We start from the raw sequence: 24707 nt of genomic DNA, 5'->3' as shown, positions 1-24707 counted from the left end.
GTCCTGATGCAGCATTTCGGAGGGAAGGTTTGAGAGGGTACCAAAAGGACTGATCACTATCTGCTTTCTGCTCTACAGATCAGCATTTGGTCGTAGCACCTAGTTGTGAATAGCTAGGAAGGAAGTGAATGGGTGAGGGGCTCTAATTCAGAGTGAAGGGAAAAAAGACATCTGCTGTACATTTAAAACAGAACTGACATTCTGCTCTGCTTTGCAGAACGATACGGAATCGCTAATCGTCTCGACTTCCGTATCATTCATGACAGCTTCCTTTTGCATTTGTGACTGTTTGTTGTTGCTTGTTGCAGAAACCAGCAGTAGTCACCCATCATCATCATCATTATTATTATTATTTAGTATTTATATAGCGCCGATATATTCCGCAGCGCTGTACAGAGTATATTGTCTTGTCACTTAACTGTCCCTCTGAGGGGCTCACAATCTAATCCCTACCATAGTTCTATGTCTATGTATGTATTGTGTATTGTATGTATCGTAGTCTAGGGCCAATTTAGGGGGAAGCAAATTAACTTATCTGTATGTTTTTGGGATGTGGGAGGAAACCGGGGTGCCCAGAGGAAACCCACACAGACACGGGGAGAACATACAAACTCCTTGCAGATGTTGACTGGCTGAGATTCGAACCGGGGACCCAGCGTTGCAAGGCGAGAGCGCTACCCACTACGCCACTGTGCTGCCCATGTTGGGCAGAGCCGTGCAGATGATCCGTAAGGGGCGATGTTCACATTTAAAATGATAGTAGATGATAAAGTGTGTTTAGAGACTCTGAAGTCTCTTAAAAATCCTTTTTTTTATCCCAAAATATTGTTTAACATATTAGCCCTAACTAAACCGCCGCATCCCCACCGTTGTACACTATCTAAATCCCCCCTAACTCGTCGGGGGGCAATCCGTGCAGCGCTTCTGTGAGAGGCAGAGCAATGAGCCACAGCTCTGCCTCTCAGCATGTCTGTCAGCCCGGATCGCCGCCTCTCCCCCATCCCTCTCAGTCTTTCTTCACTGAGAGGGGAGGGGGAGAGGCGGAGATCCACCGCTGACAGACGCGTGTAGAGGCAGAGCCAAGCTCATAGCTCTGCCTCACACGGAAGTGCACAGGGCAGCAAAATCCATGACCAAGAAAGTTGTGGACTTTGCAGGGGAGAGGGAGGGCAAGTTTGGGGGGATTTAGATGGTGTACAGTGGCGGGGATGTGGCAGTTTAGTTAGGGCTAATATGTTAAACAATATTTTGGGATAAAAAAAGGATTTTTAAAGTGAACCGAGCATAATTTTTAACACCCAGTGCAGCTCTATAGCAAATTAAAAATGCATTCTAAAAATGTAGTTTATTATTAAAAAAAACTTTCATTTTATACCTCATCTTTTTACATTTAAGGGTTAAAATACACACTTCTTGTATCCATGAAAGGACCTGAGAAACAGATGATGGAAGGCAGATAAGAAAACGCCTCATTAGACTTAATTGACCACAAACAAACCCTGAGCCTTCCCAATTGTACTTCAAACAGAAAACATAAGACGCACTTGAAGAATTTCACACCTAGCCTGCATAAGACAGTGTAAAAGCAGCAGGGGTTTTGAACTGAAACATGGCAGCCCTTTCAGCTATTCGAAGCCATGAGCTGCTTAGATCACTTTAAGAGACTTCAGTGTCTCTTTAAAGTGGATCCGAGATACACTTTTACTCATTGCATAATTGTGTTCCTTTCATATAGTTTATAGGGCATTCCTCAAGCCAAATACTTTTTTTTGTTTTGTTTTAATACTCTAACTCCCTATAAACTAAACAAGCCTCGTCCACAGCTTTTCAGAGAGCCTTGGCACTCAGTCCCAGGTAGCAGGGGCTTATGGGAGCTCAGCCTGGGCAGGAGGAGGAAGTTACTAGCCATTGATTTCAGAGGCAGAGGGGTGGAGGGAGGAGAAGAGGAGACTGAATTTACACAACAGGCAAGCTGATAGCATCTCCAGTTATTTGTTATAGTTACTTTTTTATCTCGGATCCGCTTTAAAGTGTACCCGAGGCAAACTTTAGGTAAAAAAAACACGTTTACCTAAGAGGGAAGTCTCTGGATCAGCTAGAGGCTTCCCATGCTATCCTCAGGACCTCGTTGCCACTCGCAGGGCCTGCAAAGAAATTTAACAAGAGCTTGTTAGATTTAAGATCTGGACCATGGTCCTCTTCATGCACTAGCACAGCCATATTGGGCCTTCATGAGTACCGCAGCACCTGTGCAGTAAGCCAGAGCCGCTCGTGCAGGCATGGCCGTGGTAATCAATGGACCCGTGCGCACTCGTCCGTTCCTCCAGATGCGGTCTACGGTCCGGCCTGCGGTCCGGAATTTTCCAATCTGCTCCAATTTTCCGGACCGGTCCTCCGGCTGGACCGGATCCGGACAAGAAATCCAGCTTAATAGGAACTGAGGGGAAACGGAAGTGCACAACACACTTCCGGATGAAAGCCGGACGTCCTACCCCACTTCCTGTGGGGTTCTCTATGGTACAGGCGGCCATGTGAATGTACCGAGCGCCGGACAGCCCCCAGCCTCTCCACAGCCACCCCAGAACACAGCGGAGGACGGAAGGACCCGACCATCCAGACGCAGGGCCCCGCGGGACGAGGAGGATGATGTCCGCACAGCAGGCTCTCCCCAAGAAGGACTCCAGCGCTTTTCCAGACCTTCCAGGCCCCTCTTTGAAAACGGAAACGGATCCAGGACGCATGAAGAACGGAAGAAGATCCGGATGAAAACTGAACGTGACCTGACCGGATCCTGATGGCCTCCTGATGGCGAACGGATGTTCTCAGAACGGACCGGAACGGACCCGTGCCACCAGTAAGTATTTCATCAAAACGTAAGTGTGAACCGAGCCTAAGTGTTTTTTGACCCAAGGTTCATCTATGGTTCACTTTAAAGTGAACCGAGCACCTTTTTAGCACTCAGGACATTTCTATAGCACATGAGAAATGCATGCCAACAACCTGTTTCATTATTAAAATAAACTTTCATTTTACCTTGTATTTTACAATCAAAGTAGTTTTATTAGCCTGTTTCAGCAGCATGACCATCTGCAGAAATCTCAGGAAGCTAAATGTTTTATTGAGCTAATTACCCAGAAGAAAACCATTCCTTTTCATCAACAAAGGGGGTGGGTAATTAGGACTGTTTGACACACACAATGTCTTTGAAGAAACAGTCCTAATTACCCACCCACTTTGTTTATGAAAAGGAATTGTTTTCTTCTGGGTAATTAGCTCAATGCTAGGTGTATGCCTAGCATTAGATACAAATGTATCTATTTACAATGTAAATAAACAAACGCCTCTCTGAGGGCTGGTGCACACCGAGCGGGTTTTTCGGCGTTTTTGCAGCCGCTTGTTGCTGCGGATACGCTTGGTCAATGTATCTCAATGGGGTGGTTCACACCAGAGCCGGAGGCGTTTTGCTGAAACGCATACTCCCGGGGTGAGGCATTTTTTGGATTGCGGAGGCGTTTCTGACTCCAATGTAAAGCATAGGAAAACTGCAAACCGCTCTGAAAAATGGCAGTTCAGAGCGGTTTTGCAGGCGTTTTTGTTACAGAAGCTGTTCAGTAACAGCTTTACTGTAACAATATATGAAATCTACTACACCAAAAACGCTTCACAAAACCGCGAAATGCTAGCTGAAACGCTACAGAAAAATAAGAAAAAGAGTTTCCAAATCTGCTAGCATTTTGCGGATCTGCTAGCGGGTTTTGGTGTGCACCAGGCCTGAGAGAGCACAGAGGGCTTCCCAGACAGGCTTTTCAGAGGTCTATTTGCATTCCAAACAAAGATACATTTGTAACTAAACGTCAGCAGGATGCGGATTTCTAGCTAAATGCAAAACTAAAATGTCATGTTTAACCCATTCAGTGAATTTCTGCTAAAAAAAAAGAAATCTGGCATAATAGTTTCTAAGCTGTAAGCAATCTTTTAAAGCAAAGTTGAAATGCTGGGTGTTAGATCACTTTAAGTTAGGAGCATAAATAGGATAAACGATTGAACAATATCGGTCTAGAACCTGAAACGGTAATTGAATAAAATTGCATCACACTTAATCATACAATGTAGCAGTAATTTATACAGTGTACTAATCAACATTTGTGTGTATATGTATAAATCATGTAAAGTATCTTTGGGGCATATAACGATGCAAAAACTTTCTGTCACTCCAGTGACAGCGGAAGCTCAAATAGAGCGCCCTCTATTTGTACTTCCGCTGTCACTGCAGTGACACAGGAAGATATACACGGATGCCGTGATGCGGAAAAGATGGGAGCCGGGAGGTGATGTGGAGAAGATGCCGGGAGCCAGCTTCAGGTAATGTATACCTGCGTCGATCGTACGCCGCTAGCGATGCGCTCCCTACCCACGGGCGATCGACGGTAATTTCCCGCACGGAGCGATCGACGGGACAGATCTATTTCGGGATGAAATCGATCGAAATTTAGCATTTTGCGTGAACGATTTGACAGCAGATTCGATCCCAGTGATCGAATCTGCTGTTGATCAGCGAGTAATTGGCCTAGTGTATGGCCAGCTTTAGATTTATGGGCACTTTAAGTGTTCAGACTTCTGTTTTGGCAAAGAGAGGTCCCTTACTACACCATATAAATCTTATTGGCTTATAAAATGAGGCTTATGGTGTGTACACACTTGAAAGATAAATGAAAGATATCAGACCAATTTTACCCCCTTCCATGTAGTAGGAGAGCCATACTCTACACAGTCTATTCTATGGAGCTGAACTCCACATCAGATAAATCTCTTTGCAAGATGCTGCACACAAAGATGCTGTACACATTCAAAAGATCAGTATCTGCAAAAGATCTGTTCCTGCAAAAGATCCGTTCCTGCAAAATGCATTCATAGTCTGAGATCTGCAGATCCTCATACACACCTTGTTTAACAGACATTCATCTGCATATCTGACAATCATCTGCAGATCTAAAAATCCATCCTGGTGGATCTGATCTGCAGATGAAAGTCTGTTAAACAAGGTGTGTATGATGATCTGCAGATATCATAGACTATGAATGTATTTTGCAGGAACAGATCTTTTGCAGATACTGATCTTTTGAATGTCTACAGCATCTGTGTGTGCAGCATCTTGCAAAGAGTTTTCTTATCTGATGGGGAGTTCAGCTCCATAGAATAGACTGTGTAGAGTATGGCTCTCCTACTACATGGAAGGGGGTAAAATTGGTCTAAGATCTTTCATTTATCTTTCAAGTGTGTACACACCATTACTCTCTATCAATTCAAGTTCATAACATTTATTGGGTTTATCAACATCATCCTCCTGTTCCTCATCTGACATGTTATGTTTTTGCTTTTTTTTTTTTTTTTTTTTCATATTGGTGGTGGTGGCGGGAGGGGGGGGTTAAAGTTAGCCATGGGGAGAGGGGTGGTTAAGGTCAGCCTTGGCGGGGGGTGGTTAAGGTTAGACTAGTGAGTGGGTTCAGTGTGAGAATCAGGTTAGGTTTAGCTGTAGTAGAATATCAGTATTTAATTTTTTACTATCCTTTTTTTCCACTGTAACAGTAGTAAATTTACTGATGGTCTACAATGGCTTTTCTGGGCGCCCTTTTAGCAGTAGGTCCCTGGCAGGGCAGGGCTACAGTCACCTCCCCCAAAAAAGGTAAAAAGGGGAGCCTGCTGATTCTTACACAGCTAAAATGTTATAAGTGTTGCTTTAAAATCCAGACAGGATAGATTACGTGAGTTCTAATTCGGAATCGTCATACTCAATTTCATGTAAATAACATTTTATGCCTAGTAGTAAAATCTGTTTTCTAACAGAATGAAGCAAAACTTTTTTTCTCCAATTCATCAGCTGGGACACGACCTTTGGAGGCTTGGGCACGCCCAGACTCTGAGGAAACACAAAAAAGAAAGTATAAAAAGCTCCCCCCCCCCCCCTTTATCCTCAGTGCTTCAAACATTGAGTGGATGTGCTTTCTCAGCAAGATTTGTTGTTTGGCGGGAAAGTGCTCCAGGCAGTATTCCCTCCCTAGGTGGGTATCTACCTGTACTTGTGTATCTCTCCAGATGTCGTGTCCCAGATAATGGATACAAGAAAACCACCAGTTCGATTTTTTCCGGTAAAAGTGTTTCTATGCATCAGCTGGCCTGGGACACCTTCTATTATCCTTATCCTACCCTATCTGTCGCATTTCCTTGTATCTTAATCTATTTTTAGTGGGTCACTAGGAGGTGCTTTGCCCTTTTTTTTCATCCTGGTGTTTCAGTCTTTTTTTTTACTCTAATTTGCACTGAGGATGGAGGGGGGGCGGAGCCTTATATACTTTCTCTTTTGTGTTTCCTCAGATTCTGGGCATGCCCAATCCTCCAGAGGTCATGTCCCAGCTGATCTATAGAAACACCGTTACCAGTAAGTCTAACTGGTGCTTTTCACTCATGATCTGCTTGGGCCCTATGCAGTTACCAAGCTTGCCAGCATTAAGTGCTGATGAGTAGCAAAGTCAAGTAGCAGTGTGTAAATCACTTGACTTTTTTCTTGACAAGTTCTTTCCTTCCCAGGCAAGTACAGATGTAGGGAACTGGTGCCATACACCAAATCTCTTCCAAGCATCCCTGACACCACTGTTTCCCAATGCAGCACCACCAGCACTCACTGCTAGCACTTCAGTAAAGGATATCCCAGAAAAAGCACTTATTAATCACCTGTCAATGCTCCCCATTGATCTATTGATTGTGGCTCCCTATATTGCATTATTACAGCAGAAATAGCAAGTCCAGCAAAAGAACTTCTCACCAGGGTTTCCTATTGGTCAATATACTGACCAATGGAATTCCTTAAAAAGGTACAGATAAAATGAAAACCTGAATTGTATTGTGGTTTTAAAGAGAATCTGTACTGTCCGATTTGTACAATAAAAAAAATCCCAATCGAGTCACTGCAATCTCCTGGGTCCCTCTTTTCCGTTTCTGCCGCTCCCGCCACAATCCTGACGTTCAATCGCCAGTTTTAGGCAGTGTTTACAAACAAAAAACATGGCCACTCACCAGGAAGTGATGTGTGTGTGTGTGTGTGTGTGTGTGTGTGTGTGTTTTTATTACATAGTGAATCTGCACTCTAGTCTGGGATTAGTCACAGTTTCTCAGCATGTAACAGGCAGCAGCTCCCTTCCCCCTCAGCCTCACAAACTGCATCAGACAAGCTGAAACTGAAAGCGGGACGCGCACACACACAGAGCCTGCAGGGGGGCGTGCATAACTTGTCCCTATCACAGAAGAGGCAGCGCCTTCCTCTTTGGGTTGACAAAGGAAAGAAGATAAGATATATTACAGAGACTGTGCAACTAGAAAAGGCTGCAGTAATCCAGACCACATTAGAACAGGTATAGGAACTTATAGGATAGAAGAAATAAGGCTGAACATTTTGTTACAGAGTCTCTATAAAGACTTTTTTCTTGTACGGGATTTTTATAATCATCATGAGAAATTTAAAATAAATATTTTATACTATTTTGTGTTATATATTCTGAGCAAACCACAGGACCTACCTCTACATGAATGGGACACCCTACCTTCAAGCATGGCCAGCTGCTGCACAGGAAAGGGAAGCTGCAAGAAAGCTGGCATAGGGGTGGGAAAAAGTATATACAGTAAATGGCCTTGCAGAGGAAACTGATAACTGATGCAAACTCTATGTAGACAGTGTTTTGGCCCAGATTGGAACCAGGACCCTGTGCTGCTGGGTGAGTGTGCTGTCCACTACTCCACCCCCAGTCTGCCTCTGCTCTCAGTAAATAGTTCTGTTTACAATGAGGTATTAAAATTTCAGAACAGTGTGCAATGCACACTGTTGGGTTAATGGAGCCATGGTTAATGAAATGATAAATTATTAGTGGCTTACTCTTTTTTTCTTAAACATAGCATTTTACAACTCTATGTACAGGTACAATATGGATGCAGCAAATTCTAAATTTAATATATTATGAAGAATATCGAGATGGAAAACTGAATACCGATAACATGACCAGATCCCCATGGATTGAATACAATTTATTCAGCACTTCATTTGATAGCCAACCATCGCCTCGGCTCTTCACATCACACCTGCCTTACTACCTTATGCCGAAGGATCTCCGGCTCAGGAGAGGAAAGGTAAATGCCATGAATGGTTTTAGGACTAGGTGAAGTTGAACTTACTGTCATATAATCATAGCAACAATCCTGGTCAAAGAAGAACTTAAGCGCTTAAAAAGTTGCTTAAATCAATAGATATAGGCAGGCATGGATTTACACCACAGGAGCCTATAGGAACAGATGTCCCGGCACCCTAGATTTTGCCCACCATGAACCTACAAACACCCGCCGAACTGCACTGCAAGTGTCCTGACTGGCCCAGCTGTCACTTCTCCCTTACTTCTCTTCCCCATCACAGGTATCTACAGATGTCCCTTAGGATTAGGTAGCCGGAGGTACCCTCAGTATTAAATAGCTAGCGATGTCCCCAACTGAAGGGAGATCTGCTCAGTAACCTCTCATTTATGCTCTGCCTCGGGACTCTGCATAGGGAAGGAGGGAGGGAGGCACTGGGGGAGGGGAGTGAGCCACCTTTTCCATCCATCAGGCGCCTGTAGGTATCTACCTACAATGCCATATGGTAAATCGGGCCCTGGATATATAGGTAACATTGTGCATGCCAGCATGTAAATCCTTCCATAAGCTAACTATAGCTGCAATCTGTTTTCACCGAGCAATAATTTCTACTATGTTAATGAGTTTATTTAGGTTAAACAAATGATTGGTGTAGTTCTTCGGCGCAACTACCAAAATCCTCACATGGCATCGCAAATGCAATGATAGTCCTATGTGGCTATCACATTGCAGTGCGGCACGGTGGGTTCCAATACAGTAGTCCTCTGCATGCAGTGTTTTTAGAGTAACATGCTTGTTGACATTGGCAGTGAGGCATACTTTCCTGGTATTTTCCTGGTACTGAATGCCTCACTGTATGGTTGTACCGCTAACGTGCGTTGCAACTCTTCTGAAACGTTGCGGTGTGACTGCATTGCAACATACTCTTCATAGTGTGACATAAGGCTCATACTTCATTTTTTTTATTTATAAATTAGTAATCTCTTCACTTGAGCTCTACATACTGTTGGGATTAATGGGACATCGCATTACAAATTGCTTACCTTGTATAAATAAATTCAAATGTGCAGACATTGTTCCACATTGATTATAGCATAGTGATGGTCATGTTTAGGAGAACTTGCAGGGAAGCATGTGATCAGTTTGGTCAGGTGATAGATATGTAAGTCTCTGATTTGCTAGTCATGATCATGTGCTAAAGCAGGATGTGATTACAGCAAATCAGAGCTTTGCAAATCTATCAGCTGCTCAAACCAATCACATGTTTTTTCCTGAGTTCTCCTAGACATGACCATCAAAAATCAAAACTGGGAGATTTTGAGCACCTGCTCGTCGCTCAGTTATTGCAGGTGGCAGAAATAAGCCACAATGGTTCCTGTTCACTGCGTCAGATTTATGGTGGAGGAAGAGGACACACCCGGGCCCATATGCAATTCACTTTTTCTCCTGAGTTTTCTCCTAGGCGATATTTTCGCAACTCGTCATAAAATGCCTTTTAATCCACCAGCAAGCAAGAAAACACTCAAAATAAATTAGATAGCACCTTTTCACCAACTTGTGGGTAGTTTTTCAATTGTAAAATGCTGAAAAGTTCGTTTAAAGAGAACATGAAAGCTATCTCCCAGGAGATAACTCAGGTGAAAAGGTTAATTGCATATGGGCCCAGGTCTCTTTGCACTCATAACTAGAACATTACATAGTACCAATTCCAGAGCAGAAAAGCAGAACTAACTTATTTCTGGAAATTGACTGCTGGCTGCAGAAATGTAAAAGGAAGGTTGTGTTTGCTTCTATTTCTACATTGTAATGGATCCCGTTACCGAATGCTGGGAATACACAATGAGGTTTTTTATTTTGACAGATTTACTTTCCGATCGATTTTCCGATCATTTTTCTGATCAATTTCCAATCCCTTCTATTTATTTTATTTATTTAAGTATTTATATAGTGCCGACATATTACGCAGTGCTGTTCAGAGTATATATTGTCTTGTCACAAACTGTCCCTCAGAGGAACTCACAATCTATTCCCTACCATAGTCATATGTCTGTCTATGTATGTATCATGTAGTGCATGTTGTGTATGCTGTGACAAAACTACAAATCCCATCATGCCTCTGCCTTCCCAAGTTATGCTTAGAGCTGTCAGAGTATTGCAATAACTCATGGGACTTGTAGTTCCACCACAGCTGGAGTGCCTAGGTTAGCCATCAGTGATCTAGGGCCAATTAACTTATCTGTATGTTTTTTGGGATGCAAGAGGAAACCGGAGTGCCCGGAGGAAACCCACACAGACAAAGGGATAACATACAAACTCCTTGCAGATGTTGACCTGGCTGGGATTCAAACTGGAGACCCAGCGCTGCAAGGCGAGAGTGCTAACCACTACGCCACCGTGCTGCCCATTTCTATGCGAAAATCGATCAGAAAAACATTCGAAATCAGATCGGACCTGTCAGAAATTATCTATCAAGCCATCTATCTGCCGAAAAAAACTCATGAAGTATTCCAAGCATAATACACTCTGCAATGGGTTTATGGGCTTGGTTCACTAAACCGTGATAACTTATATCACGTCGGTTTTTGCGCGTTTGTGCATGATCGCAAATTCACGCAATTGCGAGTTTTCGTGCAAAAATTTGCGATTGTGTGCGAACACGCTAGCGCGGCCATGATATGAGTAATCACTGTTTAGTGAAACAAGCCCGATGTGTGATAACATGCAGGTTACATAGCAGTTCTTCATGCTATGAAAATAGGACAGAGAACAAACAGTATAAAAAAATAAAAAAAAATTGCAACCATTTTTTTTTTTTACTACCCTTTACAGATAATCTACGTTTACAGAAACCCAAAAGATACGCTGGTGTCTTTTTATCACTTCTATAAAGTGATTTCCAGGTTACAGTACACAATAGACTGGGAGACTTTCTTTGACCTATTCATGACTGGGAGAGGTAATATGCTACTATTACTAATATGCATATTGTGTAAATCCGCTCAATCCATGGGGAAAATGCTTTGAATAGTTTGAAAAGTGGTCAGTGGTTACTGCTGTCTGTGACATTCCTGTGGAGATGTTTTCTATGTTTCTGTCAATGGCCTTTCACAGCTCTAGGAAAACCGGTGTGAGAATAATATGTATGCTATTATACTTATTTCCTTTAAAAAATGCTAATTGTTTAATTGTTGTGCAGTACCTCTGCCTCTAATGCCTGGTACACACTTTCAATTATGATTGGCCAATCACTGACCAATTTTACCACCCCTATATAGAGTGAGGCCTCATTCACTGTGGGATGTTGCGTTGTAATGCGAGTTTAAAGTCACAACGGAGCATTAAAACGCAACGCAATAAAAAGGTGGTAAAGCACATTATCACTGTGTTACCGTTGCATACTGTGCAGTAAAGCACCCAGCAATGAAAAGTATGCTTTCCTGTACCTGGTAACGTGTGCATGCAAGCAGCGAGTTACCATAACATTACAATGTGACGCTAACATCACACTGTGAAGATCTCAGAGGATTACCATAGCAGTGCGGTAAGCTGCGTTATAAGAGTTTATAACGCAGCTCTGCAACGTCCCACTGCGAATGAGGGTTGTACCTTAGCGCCACAATCAGCGCATAGTATTCAATATCTGTTGACCCTCATACTACATGGAAGTAGTAAAAGTTGTCAGTGATTGGCCAATCATAACTTAGGTCTAGTGCACACCGAGAAGTTTTGGTAGCGTTTTTAGATCCGCTTGCGGATGTGGAAACGCTTGGGTAATGTATTTCAATGGGCTGGTGCACACCAGAGCGGTAGGCGTTTTGCAGAAAAGCATACTCCCGGGCTGCAGCATTTTTGGATTTCGGAGGCATTTCTGCCTCCAATGTTAAGTATAGGAAAAACGCAAAACGCTTGATAAAACGCCAGATCAGAGTGGTTTTCCAGGAGTTTTTGTTACAGTAGCTGTTCAGTAACAGCTGTACTGTAACAATATCTGTAATATGCTACACAAAAAAACGCTACACAAAACCGCAAAACGCTAGCAAAACACTTCATAATAATAAGAAAATACGCTTCAAAAACCGCTAGCATTTTGCGGATATGCTAACGGTTTTTGGTGTGCACTAGGCCTTAAATTAAAGTATGTACAAGCCTTAAAGCTAGACACAAAAGCTAGATAATAAAAAAAAAAAAACAGGAGCAAGTTCAAAGTAAGCTTGGTACTATATGTAACTTACCAAAATGTTTCAAGCAAGGGTCTAGTATACATTTATAATATAATATAAAAGCTTGAAACACAATCAAATCAAAACCAACATTTCTAAATTACTCGCCAAAATCTCTGATCATTTACACTTCCAAGCTGCAGCTGCTCGACCTGCACTAATACGAATGTAGAGCTAGCCATACATATAGCGATGATGGGCAGATTCGACCAAGAGACAAATCTCTCTCTGATCGAATCTGATTAGACAGAGATTTGGCGGCTCCCCGGTGCAGGGAACAAGCACAGTGAGTATCAGCGCCGGTCACCCGCATGGCTGCGGAGGGAGGGCTGGAGTGAAGCACACAGGGAAGTATGCAGCTGCGGGGAGAGATCCTTTCAGGTGCTGTCGCAGCTGAGGGAGGGGGCAAAATCACTATGGGGGGGGGGGGGGGGGGAGAGATCACTGGTGGGCAACAACAATTCTGGGAAACGTATAGCTAGCTAACATGTCCTGGCCCCCCTATAGCTAGCTAACTTACTCCAGGTGTACACAGTTTATTAGAAAATCTCCTGAGCGGCATGCTGCTTTCAGCAAGCTTTCCTTGCCCGACACAGTGTTGGGTATACCGCCAAGGAGGTTAAAGTACACTTAACCATAGGACACGGTTAGTCTAGGGCAGGGGTCAGGAACCTTTTTGGCTGAGAGCGCCATAAACCCCACATATTTTAAAATGCAGTTCCATGAGAGCCATACAATATGTTTAAAACTGGGACAGTAGGGCTCACGTGCCTGTGGCCATGGTGATGTACAGTTGATACGGCGGGCAGTGGAAGTGTCAGACACGTCTTCAGCTTCTCTTGGGTTTCAGTAATTTCCCCGAGATCCAGACAGGAGTAATACCGACTCACAGCTTGTACAATTAGCTAGCTGACTTGGGGGTTGATTCACTGTGTAGGATGAGAGCCCCACACTTTGGCCCAATAAGGTGCCTATCAAGTGACAGGCAGCCTATTGGGCCAATCAAAGTGCAGGGATCACATCCTACAAAGTCACTGGACCTGACAGATCCAGAGTGGGACAGTTGGAGCAGCCGTTAGTTTTAGGGGTAGAGCAAGTAAGTTAGTAGTGCATGCTACATCAGTAGCGTGCCTACTTTGAAATTGTTACTTGCGCTGCTTGTGCAGTGTAGCTTAGTGAATCATCCCCTACTGATTTGTCTGTGAGCCAGATGTAGCCATCAAAAGAGCCACATATGGCTCCCGAGCCATAGGTTCCCTACCCCAGGTCTAGGGGCAGGAAATTTGTTGCAACAATTAAAAAACTTGACTAGATACAGCTTTTGCCCTATTTACTCAACTGTTGCTTATGGCTGTACATAGCTGGGTCTTCCTCCAGCCCCCTTCAGGCTAATCAGTCCCTCACTGTCCTTTTCCACCGCCTAGATCTTCTGCTAGAAGCCCCATTAAGTCCATGGATCGCCCCGTCGCGCTCCGTTCACCATGAGCATCCTGTGCCTGCACCGACTAGCCCTGACTGGCAGACTTAATGGGCCGCCTAGACGAGTATCCAGGCAGAGGCGGAGGAGGGTGGCAGCTGGCAAGGGACCAGTTAGCCTTAAGGGGGCTGGAGGAAACCCCAGGTATGTTATAATTTTATTTTTCTTGATCTCAGGTACACTTTAAAGATATATTCTGACTTGTAGTACCGGACCTGTCAGTACAGAAACTGAGACAAAATTTCCCAAACGGGCACACGGGCGCTATAGCAAACCTAAAGATAGTATATTCCCTCTCTACACAATCCAGGACTAACATTTTTTTTTCCACTGGATTTGAGCTTTAAAGCATACCTTAGCCCAATGGAAAATTTAAAAAACGAGGGAGCAGGCATGTGATGTGGGTTCTCGTTGTGCCCACCACTCCCCGTTTTCCTCCTTTCCTTATCCTTTAAAGTGTACCTGAAACATTTGAAATTTATACTTACCTGGGGCTTCCTCCAGCCCCATATACTCCGTGGGCTCCCTCGCCATCCTCCCGGGAGGTTCCGTTCATCTACAGTCTCACCCAGTAATAGCGTCCAGTCACATCAGTCAGACTGCACTGTGCATGCACCCACCACCACCAGCAGCATAACCCCCAGCAAATGCCCCAGTCAGAGCTGAAAAGCCGCGTTCGGCATGCAAATAAGTACTGTGGAAAAAACGAGGCAGCGCCCAGAAGGGGTGTGGCTATGCGTATTTCATATGCCTATTTTGTGGCAAGTAAGGAAAGAGGTGTGCGTGTAGCCAGTATGAGGTATGGCTATGCTGCTGGTGGTGGGGGGCACTCTTGTATATATGTAATTAAATTCTACTGTTAATATGTATAGCATCTTTTTGAAAAAGCCGTGAGGTGAAACATGTCAGAGATATACATTACAGCACTTGTATTATAGAGCACCATCCACTTTGTATATACCTTTCCAGCCAAGTCTGAATGTATGCACCAATACCCTAGGAGAACTCCATGTCTGGGCTATCTACCTGACAGGGAGGTTCTTGGAGTGCAGCGTTCAGTGTCAGTGGGGTCTGATTGCATTTTCTATATGGAATAGCTACACCATACTCTGCCTGGCTGTGCCAAGAGTGTGGGGGATCAGCAAAGACCTCCATGTTGAGCAGCTCTCACTGCACACCGATATCAGTCACCCCATCTGAAGAAACATATGACGATGTGATTTCACTGTCTCTATTTGAGTAATTATATTAAACAAGTGATACGCTTGCAATTTCATGTACGCATAGGGCTTGTCCATACGGACTTAGTAATATTATTTTCTATAGTAGTTTCCATATTTTGTATTTTATAGTGTTTCCTGGGTCATGGTTTGATCACGTTAGAGAATGGTATACCCACAAAGAGGACTACAATATTCTTTTTATAACATATGAGGAAATGATTAAGGTATGTACTTTTTTTGACAATTGTTACCTTAACCCTAAGGCCACGTTCACGGTGGAAGCTGCATTGAATTCCCTGTAAAGACAGAAACGCAACAGTGAACTTTGTGTGACCTTTAGGTTGCATACAGTCAATGAAAAGTATGCCTTAAAGAGACTCCGTAACAAAAATTGCATCCTGTTTTTTATCAACCTACAAGTTCCAAAAGCTATTCTAATGTGTTCTGGCTAACTGCAGCAATTTCTACTATGGCCTCGTTCACATCATTTAGCGCAGATGGCTGTGCGATTGGAACGCAACGCGTCCGATCGCACGCCATCTGCACTCCTATGCGCTGCGCTGCAGATCCCATTCATTACAATGAATGGGATCTGCGCTGCGATTCCCAAAAATGCGTGCAGCACGCGATAGCGCAATCGCGCTGCCACGCAGCGCATATGATGGGAACGGTAGAAGGGCTGTCTATGTCCTTCTACCGTTCTTGCGTGTCGCACACTATACGCGCTGCCAAAATGCACACGGCAGCGCGTATAGTCTGAACGAGGCAGTCTCTGTAATAAATCAATGTATCTTTCCCCTGTCAGACTTGTCGGCCTGTGTCTGGAAGGCTGCCAAGTTCTTCAGTGTTGTGGTTCTGCTATGAACTCACAATTCCAGGCCCCTCTCTGCACACTGCCTGTGTGTTATTTAGGATTAGAGCAGCTTCTCTCTTATCTTTTACAAGCTGGATAAATCGTCCTCTGAACTGGCTGGGCTTTCACATACTGAGGAATTACAAACAAGGGCAAAGCTGTTTGCAGGAAGAAAAGGAGCAGCCTGAAACTTCAGTGCATGAGAGATGCAGGGGGAAAGAAACACACAAATGATCTCTCGAGATTCAAAAGGAAGGCTGTATACAGCCTGCTTGTGTATGGATGTATTTTCTATGTGTGGACATACTGTACATCAACCTACTTCCTATTTTGGTGGCCATTTTGTTTGTTTACAAACAAGCTTTTTAAAACTGTTTTTAACCACTTTTAATGCGGCGAGGAGCGGCGAAATTGTGACAGAGGGTAATAGGAGATGTCCCCTAACGCAGTGGTATGTTTACTTTTGAGCGATTTTAACAATACAGATTCTCTTTAAGCCTCATACACATGAGGCACCATTGTAGCTGTTGCTAGCACACAGGAGACGTGTGCGCAACAGCTCAGCGACAGCTCCGCCTGAGCGACAGCTGTCTACACGTCTCTGCCCAACAGGCAGAGATGCGGCGGAAGCTGTCGCCGAAGGTTCGGCCTCCCGCCGGAAGCTCCGTTAACAGTGTTGTGGGTAGCTGTCGCTAGTCCGCATACACACGCAGTACGCGTGGCCGACCAGTGACAGTTGCGGAGACAGAAGTTGCCAAGAACTTTTCAATCGCATGGCAACTGCTGTCTCAGGCGACAGTTCGGGGTGCGCGCCTCATACACACGGGGCAACTGTTGCCCAGACATGCGCGTGCCACGTGTTTGTGGCGACAGTTGTGCCCCGTGTGTATGAGCCTTTACTGCCTCTGCATGAAGTGCATTAGGATGCTGTAGAGCATTGGATCCATATGCACCCCAGGCACTCTTAAAGTTGCATAGACTTACTATTTAAGTGCGACTTAAGATCTGGCCATATATACAGTTAAAATGTGAGTATATTTATATTACACTCCCTCTCGTTTGGCACAAATGCATCCAGGCGGCTGATCTGATGCGTGTCCTAGAAGCAATCAATCGCCTGGAGATTTCATGCATATGGTATGGGATTGCTTGCACATACAGAGAGACTGGGAACAGGTTAATAGAATCCTTCAAAAAGTATTTGAAAGACCCATCATTTTAGACCCTAAAACTCATCTACTCGGGATCTCAGGAGCTATAACGCCCTCTAGAAGCGTGGTACTTCTCTGGGACATGCTTTGTTACTTTGCTAGGAAAACTATCATACTTCATTGGATACAACCTACTGCACTGACAGTGGTAGAATGGGTAAAGACCACTAATCCTTATATTAACTTACTTCTCTTCAACGCAACAGCCCTCTTAAGTTTGATAGAATTTGGGTTCCATGGATAGAACACCTTAAAGAGAACCCGAGGTGGCTTTGTATAACGTTAGTGGGGCACAGAGGCTGGTTGGGCACACTAACACCAGCCTCTGTTGCCCCATGGTGTGTGTCAAAGACCCCCCTGCTCGCCGCTATACCCCCGCAATGCTGGCGACACGCAGCGTGTCGCCAGCACAATGTTTACCCTAGCGCTGTCTGTCAGCGCCGCTCCGCCGCCTCCTCCGCATCGCCGCTACCCGCCCTCGTCCCTTCCCTCACGCTGATTGGAGGGAAGGGACGAGGGCGGGTAGCGGCGATGCGGAGGAGGCGGGGGAGCGGCGCTGACAGACAGCGCTAGGGTAAACATTGTGCTGGCGACGCGCTGCGTGTCGCCAGCACTGCGGGAAGGATAGCGGCGAGCAGGGGGGTCTTTGACACACACCATGGGGCAACAGAGGCTGGTGTTAGTGTGCCCAACCAGCCTCTGTGCCCCACTAACGTTATACAAAGCCACCTCGGGTTCTCTTTAAGGAGGCGGGTATAGACTATGAAACACAGAATTAGTATAATTTAATACCTAAATCCTGAAACAACTGGCGCATCCTTATAGGACAGAACTGCGAGGGGAAGGGGGCGGGAAGGGAGATGTATCGATTGAGTTGGGCTTTGGGACTGTGCATGTATATGTCGTAATTTTTTTTTTTTTTTTTTTTTTTTTGACAAAAATTCAATAAAACTTAACTGTTAAAAAAAATAAAAAAAATAAAAATCTGCCCATAAAGTCACACCGCAGTGCACCACTGTAAACATAGCCTAACTGTTTCAGAGGCTTTTCCCACTGCAGATCAAATTCCCAATTACTAATTTGAGGGATGTGTTTTTTTTTCTTTAAAGCAGCAGAAACAGCCATACTATCACTGGAAGAAAAACACAAATATAAGTAGATAAATACTTGTTCTACTTACATAAACACATGTATTTCACTATCCACATTTGAGTTCAGTGAATTTTATACAGTAAATAAAGAGAAGAGTTTCAGGCATTTTCCATTTTTACTGACTGAAGCCAAACCGGATGTCATTTCCTCCCTTAAACTTTTTTTTTTCTCCTAGAAACTGCACTGTCATATCTAGCTTGCTTGTAAACACATGTGAACACAGCATAGATCTTATTTCAGCAGCTTAACACTGAACTGCCCTCAGCTAATCTGTGAGGTGCAGGAATATGGGAGATGACCTAAGAAGCTTCCCTCTCCTCTGCAATGTACCAAATAGAGCCAGGCTGACTGAGATAAGGTTTATTACAGCAGAAACATTTATTATTATATTGGAATGCTTGCAATGCAGTGCCAGGTTGTAGACTGCATAATCAACACAGAGCCAGGCAACGCCTCTGGGTGCACAGAAACCTTCTTTTTAAAATCTTCAAAAAAGGCCCCTCTAGCCACGCAAAGGAAGCTCCGCCCCTGACTGTGATAAGCCCCACTCACTTAAGCCCCTCCCCACCTGGGACACTTTGAAAATAAGTGTGGCTATTCCATCAGCTGCACTCACAATGACCGCTACATCCCCCAAGACCCAAAGTGACCTCCCTTTCCTCCAGCACCCATACTGACCTCCTACCGTCCACAGAACCCACAGTTATTTTTACCCCCCCCCCCCCACAGTACCCACAGTGACCAACCCTTCCCCCTGCACCCACACTGACCTCTACCTCCCCTAGCAGCAACTATGCCATTTATAGCAGCACCCACAGTGACCTCCCACTACCCCCTGCACCCACAGCAATCCCACCAATATCTAGCACCAACATTACACTCAGACAGTAACCCTCACTATAGCAAGCACCCATTACTTGCACCAAGCACCCACATGATATCCAATCTAAACACACACACACACACACACACACACATTTCACCCTATAGCTGGCACCCAGTCCTCACACCCACATGGCACAGTTCTTGCATCCATCCCAGACACTGCACTCACTACTCACACCTGCACACAGCCTCCACATGGTACCCACTATCTGCACCCACATAACCAGTACTAACACCCGAACTACCTGCACTCAGAACCCACATGACACACAATGCCCACCAATAGCTAGCACCCAGTGCAGGCATGGTACCAAGTATTAGCACCTGTGTGATACCCAGTGCCTGCACCCAGCACCCACATATTTCATCTGCAGTAGTTCCAGCTGCACCAAGCCTCCACTTGGTGCCCTGCACCCACACCAAGCACTCACATGACATCCAGTACATGCACCCAGAACTCACAAGGGACTGAGTACCTGCAATAAACACTCATATAATGTGCGATACCCACCCATACAGCCAGAATCCACATTACACTCTGTGCCAGCACCTAGAACCTACATGGCACCCAGCATCTGCATTTAGCACCCACATGGCAACAAATACCCTACTAGCCAATCATCCATATGGCACCATGTACTCACTCCCAGTATCCACTTGGCACTCAGTATTTGCACTTAGGACCTACATGACACCCTATACCCCCATAATCAACAAATATGGTATTTGCTACGTAGTCATCTCTGCATTACCACATGATCTGGGCCACTGCAGGGATTATGCAGTAATACAAGTCAATAGCAAAGCAGTGAGTGTGAATGAATGAGCACAGTGCAGGACCAATGGAAATGCCGGTGACATACTTCCTGTCCAGCAGGGAGTACGTCACTCACTGAACGGGTGATTAATTAAGCTTTAATTTTTTCAACATATTCTTTAACTGGTTTGTTTACTATAAGTAGTATTCTATGTGTTTTCCCAAGGATCTAAAATCGGCTGTGCTGAAGATATGTACATTTGTAGATATAAAACTTGATGACGAAGTACTGGAAAAAGTAGTTGAAAAATCAACATTCAAGACCATGGAAAGTGATCCTATTGCTTCCTATAAAAACGTTTCAAAGGATATATTAAATTTTGATAAAGGAAGCTTTCTCCGCAAAGGTAAAGTGTTGTTGACTTTTTAAACAGTAATAAGTGCAGTAGTTTTAAGTGAAATTCCCTGAAATTCATGAAATGCCATAGTCTCAGAAACCTGCAGTGTAAGTGTCATAAAAAAACAAATATGGCATGCTAATACAGGAATGCTGGAGTTTCATGTATGCAAGCAAGGTGTAGTGGCGTGCAATGATCTAAAGGATCCCTAGTACCACCAAGAGCCCAGATCAAATAGCAAAAACTTGTATAGTTCAGCACCACCTAAGATTAAAGAGTTTTGATTAAAGGTGGCCATACACTGGTCGATTTGCCATCAGATTCGACCAACAGATAGATCCCTCTCTGATCAGAGAGGGATCGTATGGCTACCTTTACTGCAAACAGATTGTGAACCGATTTCAGCCTGAAACCGTTCACAATCTGTTGTGGTGGTGCTGCTGCTGCCCCTGCCCGCCCGCATACATTACCTGCTCCGCCGGCGCGACTCCAGTCCCCCGGTCACTGCTGCTCTGTCTGCGCTCTGGTCTCCAGGTCCGGCATGCCTCACTTCTTCTAGCCCGGCAGGAAGTTTAAACAGTAGAGCGCCCTCTACTGTTTAAACTTCCTGCCGGGCTAGAAGAAGTGAGGCATGCCGGACCTGGAGACCAGAGCGCAGACAGAGCAGCGGTGACCGGGAGACTGGAGTCGCGCCGGCGGAGCAGGTAATGTATGCGGGCGGGCAGGGGCAGCAGCAGCACCACCACAACAGATTGTGAACGGTTTCAGGCTGAAATCGGTTCACAATCTGTTTGCAGTAAAGGTAGCCATACGATCCCTCTCAGATCAGATTCGATCAGAGAGGGATCTATCTGTTGGTCGAATCTGATGGCAAATCGACCAGTGTATGGCCACCTTTAGTCTTAGATTAAAGAGCTATATTTTACTTCAATCTATCAGCGGCTTTCACCTGTATTATAAGGCCGCTATCAGCTGCCTACAAGAACCAAAAAGCCACACGTTTTTATATTTTAATGTTGTTAAAAATTATTTTAGCTTGCAGGTAGCTATGAATCTCCCCAGCTGACTAGCTTCAAATTTCTGTTTTTGCAAATATAACATTAATATTCACTAATGCTGGGAATACACCATGGGTTTTTTTGTGCTGATAGATGGCACATTAGATAATTTCCGACATGCTGTATGTTTTCAATTGTTTTTCTGATTTGATTTTCTCATAGAAGTGAGTGGAAATCTATCAGAAAATCGATCAGCCAGTAAATCAGCTGAAAAAACTCATTGTGTATTCCCAGCATTAGGCCCGGCTTACATTGGCATAAAAAAACCCGCTCTGTTTAGTGGACTGTAGTGGATGTGAACGGATGCTATGTTAAATAATAGGATCCGTTCACATTGCTCTGTTGGTACGGATCCATTCATCCGAATGGACTGCAAGTTTAGGAAGGGAGCATTTTTTTTCGGATGACCCATCGCATTCACAGCAGGTAAGGGAGGGTCAAGGATCACACACTGCTGCCCAATAAAAATGGATCCATTTCACGGATCACTTTTTACACAGACCAATTTTTGATCGATCCAGTGTGAACCAGCCCTATAGCCATATATAAATAGCCCATACAAAGATTCCATGAACACACAATTTTACGCACACCACGGCAGACTGAAACCAGGGGCAATTCTTGCAGAAAAAGGTTGTTGCACAGAGGGTACTTTGCTGTGTAAAATATGTAGTACTCCTCTAGATGGATGGAGAAGTATTCCTTACAAAAACTTTCCCTACAATCTCCGCTATATGCCAATCACTGTAATCATAAGGTTCACAGTATTGGGAGACCACACTGATTGATCTACGATCACTATTCAGGTGTACTGCTGTGAACTGCAGTACAGCCCTAGAGATAGCTATGCACATGAGAGCATACAACTGGGTCAGTAGATTAACAAGAAATACTGGAGGAATGTTAGTTGTAAGTGCTGCCATTAGCAGAAGATGGATGGCACTTCAATGATATGCAGCAATAAAAAAAATGTAGAAGGCTAACTACTCAAAACTATGGTCAGAAGATACAACATAGTAATGCCTGGCCTCATCCAGTATTAATAAGCTCTTGAGTAAATATATCAAACACCAGTAAGAAATCCACCAGCTTATTTTTTAAACTAAGTTACCCATACAATATCAACCCTGAAACAATATTTAAATATGGTTAATATCATATATACTTGGATACAAATCGACCCCGTGTATAAGTCGACCCCAATATTTGACCCTCAAAAGCTGGAATTTTCCAATTACTCAAGTATAAGTCTATCCAGCAAAGTTAATAGCTGCACTTCGGGATCAGGATGGGTTAATAGCTTCACTGCATACATTATTGTAGTCAATAACCCCTCCTGGTCCCCAAGTACAGCAAATAACTCCTCCAGGACACACATTCAGCCATTAACCCTCTGCCTGTAACTCCTACCACCCACCATCACCCAAATGCATGCTGCCTGTATTCCCCCCTCCCCTCCCCCACCGTCTGCTTGTATTTGCTCTCTCGCTAAGTGTAATCCTATGCAGAGTGATTTGCGCAGCAGAAGCCGTCACTCACCAGCAGCGGGCACACCGCGCTGATCTCCGTGCTTTAGCATAGCTCCGTCTTCTGACATCGGGAGGTGAGGCTACACTAAAGCACGGAGATCAGCGCGAGTGAAGGGAGAAGAGAGGGCGGTGCGCCCGCTGATGGTGAGTGACTGCTTCTGCTGCGCAAATCACTCCGCATAGGATGATTACACAGAGCGAGGGGGGGAAATACATGCAGACGGCAAGTGGGGAAAGTTAGGACTGACTCGTGTATAAAGCGAACCCCCCACTTTTATGCAGTGAGTCAGTCCTATATTTCTCGACTTATAGCCGAGTATATACGGTAATTAACCAATCCTTTTAAATTGCATGCTATCCATGGACAACCATCACTACACAACCGGACCTGATAGAAAATTACATACAGTAATCACAATCCAATAATGTAATAAGCATGACCTCATACCGTGCAAAATCCCACCCACTTACTTATCTCATTCCTGGGTCCCCATCCCATAAATAGCCAGCCATGTTCTCCTCCAGAATAAAGCCCCCATAGCAGAGTGAGGTGGAGTAGGTGAGTACCCAATCGGTTCCGTCTCACATGGCTTCTTCCCTTGAAAAACACACGCAAGACAAAACTGGTCAGGTTTGCAGAAGGACTGAGCGAGCAGAGAGAAGTGGACACATATGGAACTGAGTGCATTACCATAGGAGTAAATAGCTGCAGCACAGTACCTGAGCGCCAAGAAATTTCCTGTATTAAATTTGTGACACTAAACTTGGTGGATTTATATATAGATCTTATAAGTTCAGGGCACTTGTCCTTCTGAATTAGTGCTGACATCTTTGTCTTTTCAGGTACTATTGGCGACTGGAAAAATATAATGACCGTAGCACAAAGCGAACAGATTGATGAAATGGTAAAATGCAAGCTGGGTGATCTGCCAATCAAGTTTTTTTGGGATATAAATGACGAACCTGAATAATAATGACGCTCAGCAGAGAATTAAGAAATTCAACATCAATTAAATGAAATTCCTGTTTGTTTCTGAAACAACATGTGTTTTCTTTGTTTTTATTGTGCAGTGTGTTTAATATTGGCTTGAGAAGAGAGGGTTTAAAGCCAAAGAGAACCTAAACTGGTGTGACTGTGGTTTGTAGAAGACTGCTTCATGCTGGCCAGAGATTCCTAGTAAAAGCAAGGCACATACAGTATGAATAGACCGAGCATAGGATGAATACAGCTTTTTGTTCTTGGCCAGTAAGATGCAAAGAACTGAAATGGTAAAAATGTCCCCAGTTTAACTTACCTAGGACTTCTTCTGGCCCCTGTAGTCCTCCTGGTCCCTCACCATAATCCCAAGCTGCTTCCTTCAGCTGCTGTACCGAGTGGCGTAGCATAAGGGAATGCAGAGGTTGTGGCCGCACCGGGCCCTTGAGCCAGAGGGGCCCGACCTCAACCACAGTATTAGCACTCCATTGGTCCAGTGCTGATGATAATCACTTCTATAAATACTTTGAATATAATAAAGTAGTAATTATTAACAAACTTTTCCCCACCCCCTTCTTGCACCTCTGACACTGTGGTTGTCCTTGGTAGGTTTTGGTGCGCTGAAGAAGGACTTAGGAGTACTCATCGACAACAAGTTAAATAATCGTATTCAATGCCAAGCCGCTGCAGCTAAAGCCAATAAAATGTTGAGAGGCATTAAAAGGAAAATAAAAACTCAAGATGCTAGTATAATATTGCCCCTGTTTAACTCTCTAGTAAGGCCACATCTGGAATA

General features: G+C 44.3%; 1 protein-coding gene across 2 annotated transcripts in view; it reads left to right on the top strand.

Annotated features, from left to right (window-relative positions):
• Positions 1–23977, top strand: part of LOC137503828 (amine sulfotransferase-like) — a 30849-nt gene extending 6872 nt beyond the window's left edge. For both annotated transcript variants that reach the window (XM_068231345.1, XM_068231346.1), the window contains exons 3-7: positions 7967–8175; positions 11002–11128; positions 15222–15316; positions 20177–20357; positions 23779–23977. In XM_068231345.1, coding sequence (XP_068087446.1) covers positions 7967–8175; positions 11002–11128; positions 15222–15316; positions 20177–20357; positions 23779–23906 — 740 coding nt within the window. In that variant the 3' untranslated portion in view covers positions 23907–23977. The remainder of the gene's footprint in view (positions 1–7966; positions 8176–11001; positions 11129–15221; positions 15317–20176; positions 20358–23778) is intronic.
• Positions 23978–24707: the final 730 nt, after the last annotated feature.

Source organism: Hyperolius riggenbachi, chromosome 4, assembly GCF_040937935.1.
Source record: "Hyperolius riggenbachi isolate aHypRig1 chromosome 4, aHypRig1.pri, whole genome shotgun sequence".
NCBI lineage: Eukaryota > Metazoa > Chordata > Amphibia > Anura > Hyperoliidae > Hyperolius > Hyperolius riggenbachi.
The sequence above is the reverse complement of the archived record's forward strand: the minus strand, read 5'-3'. Positions and strand labels throughout refer to the sequence as shown.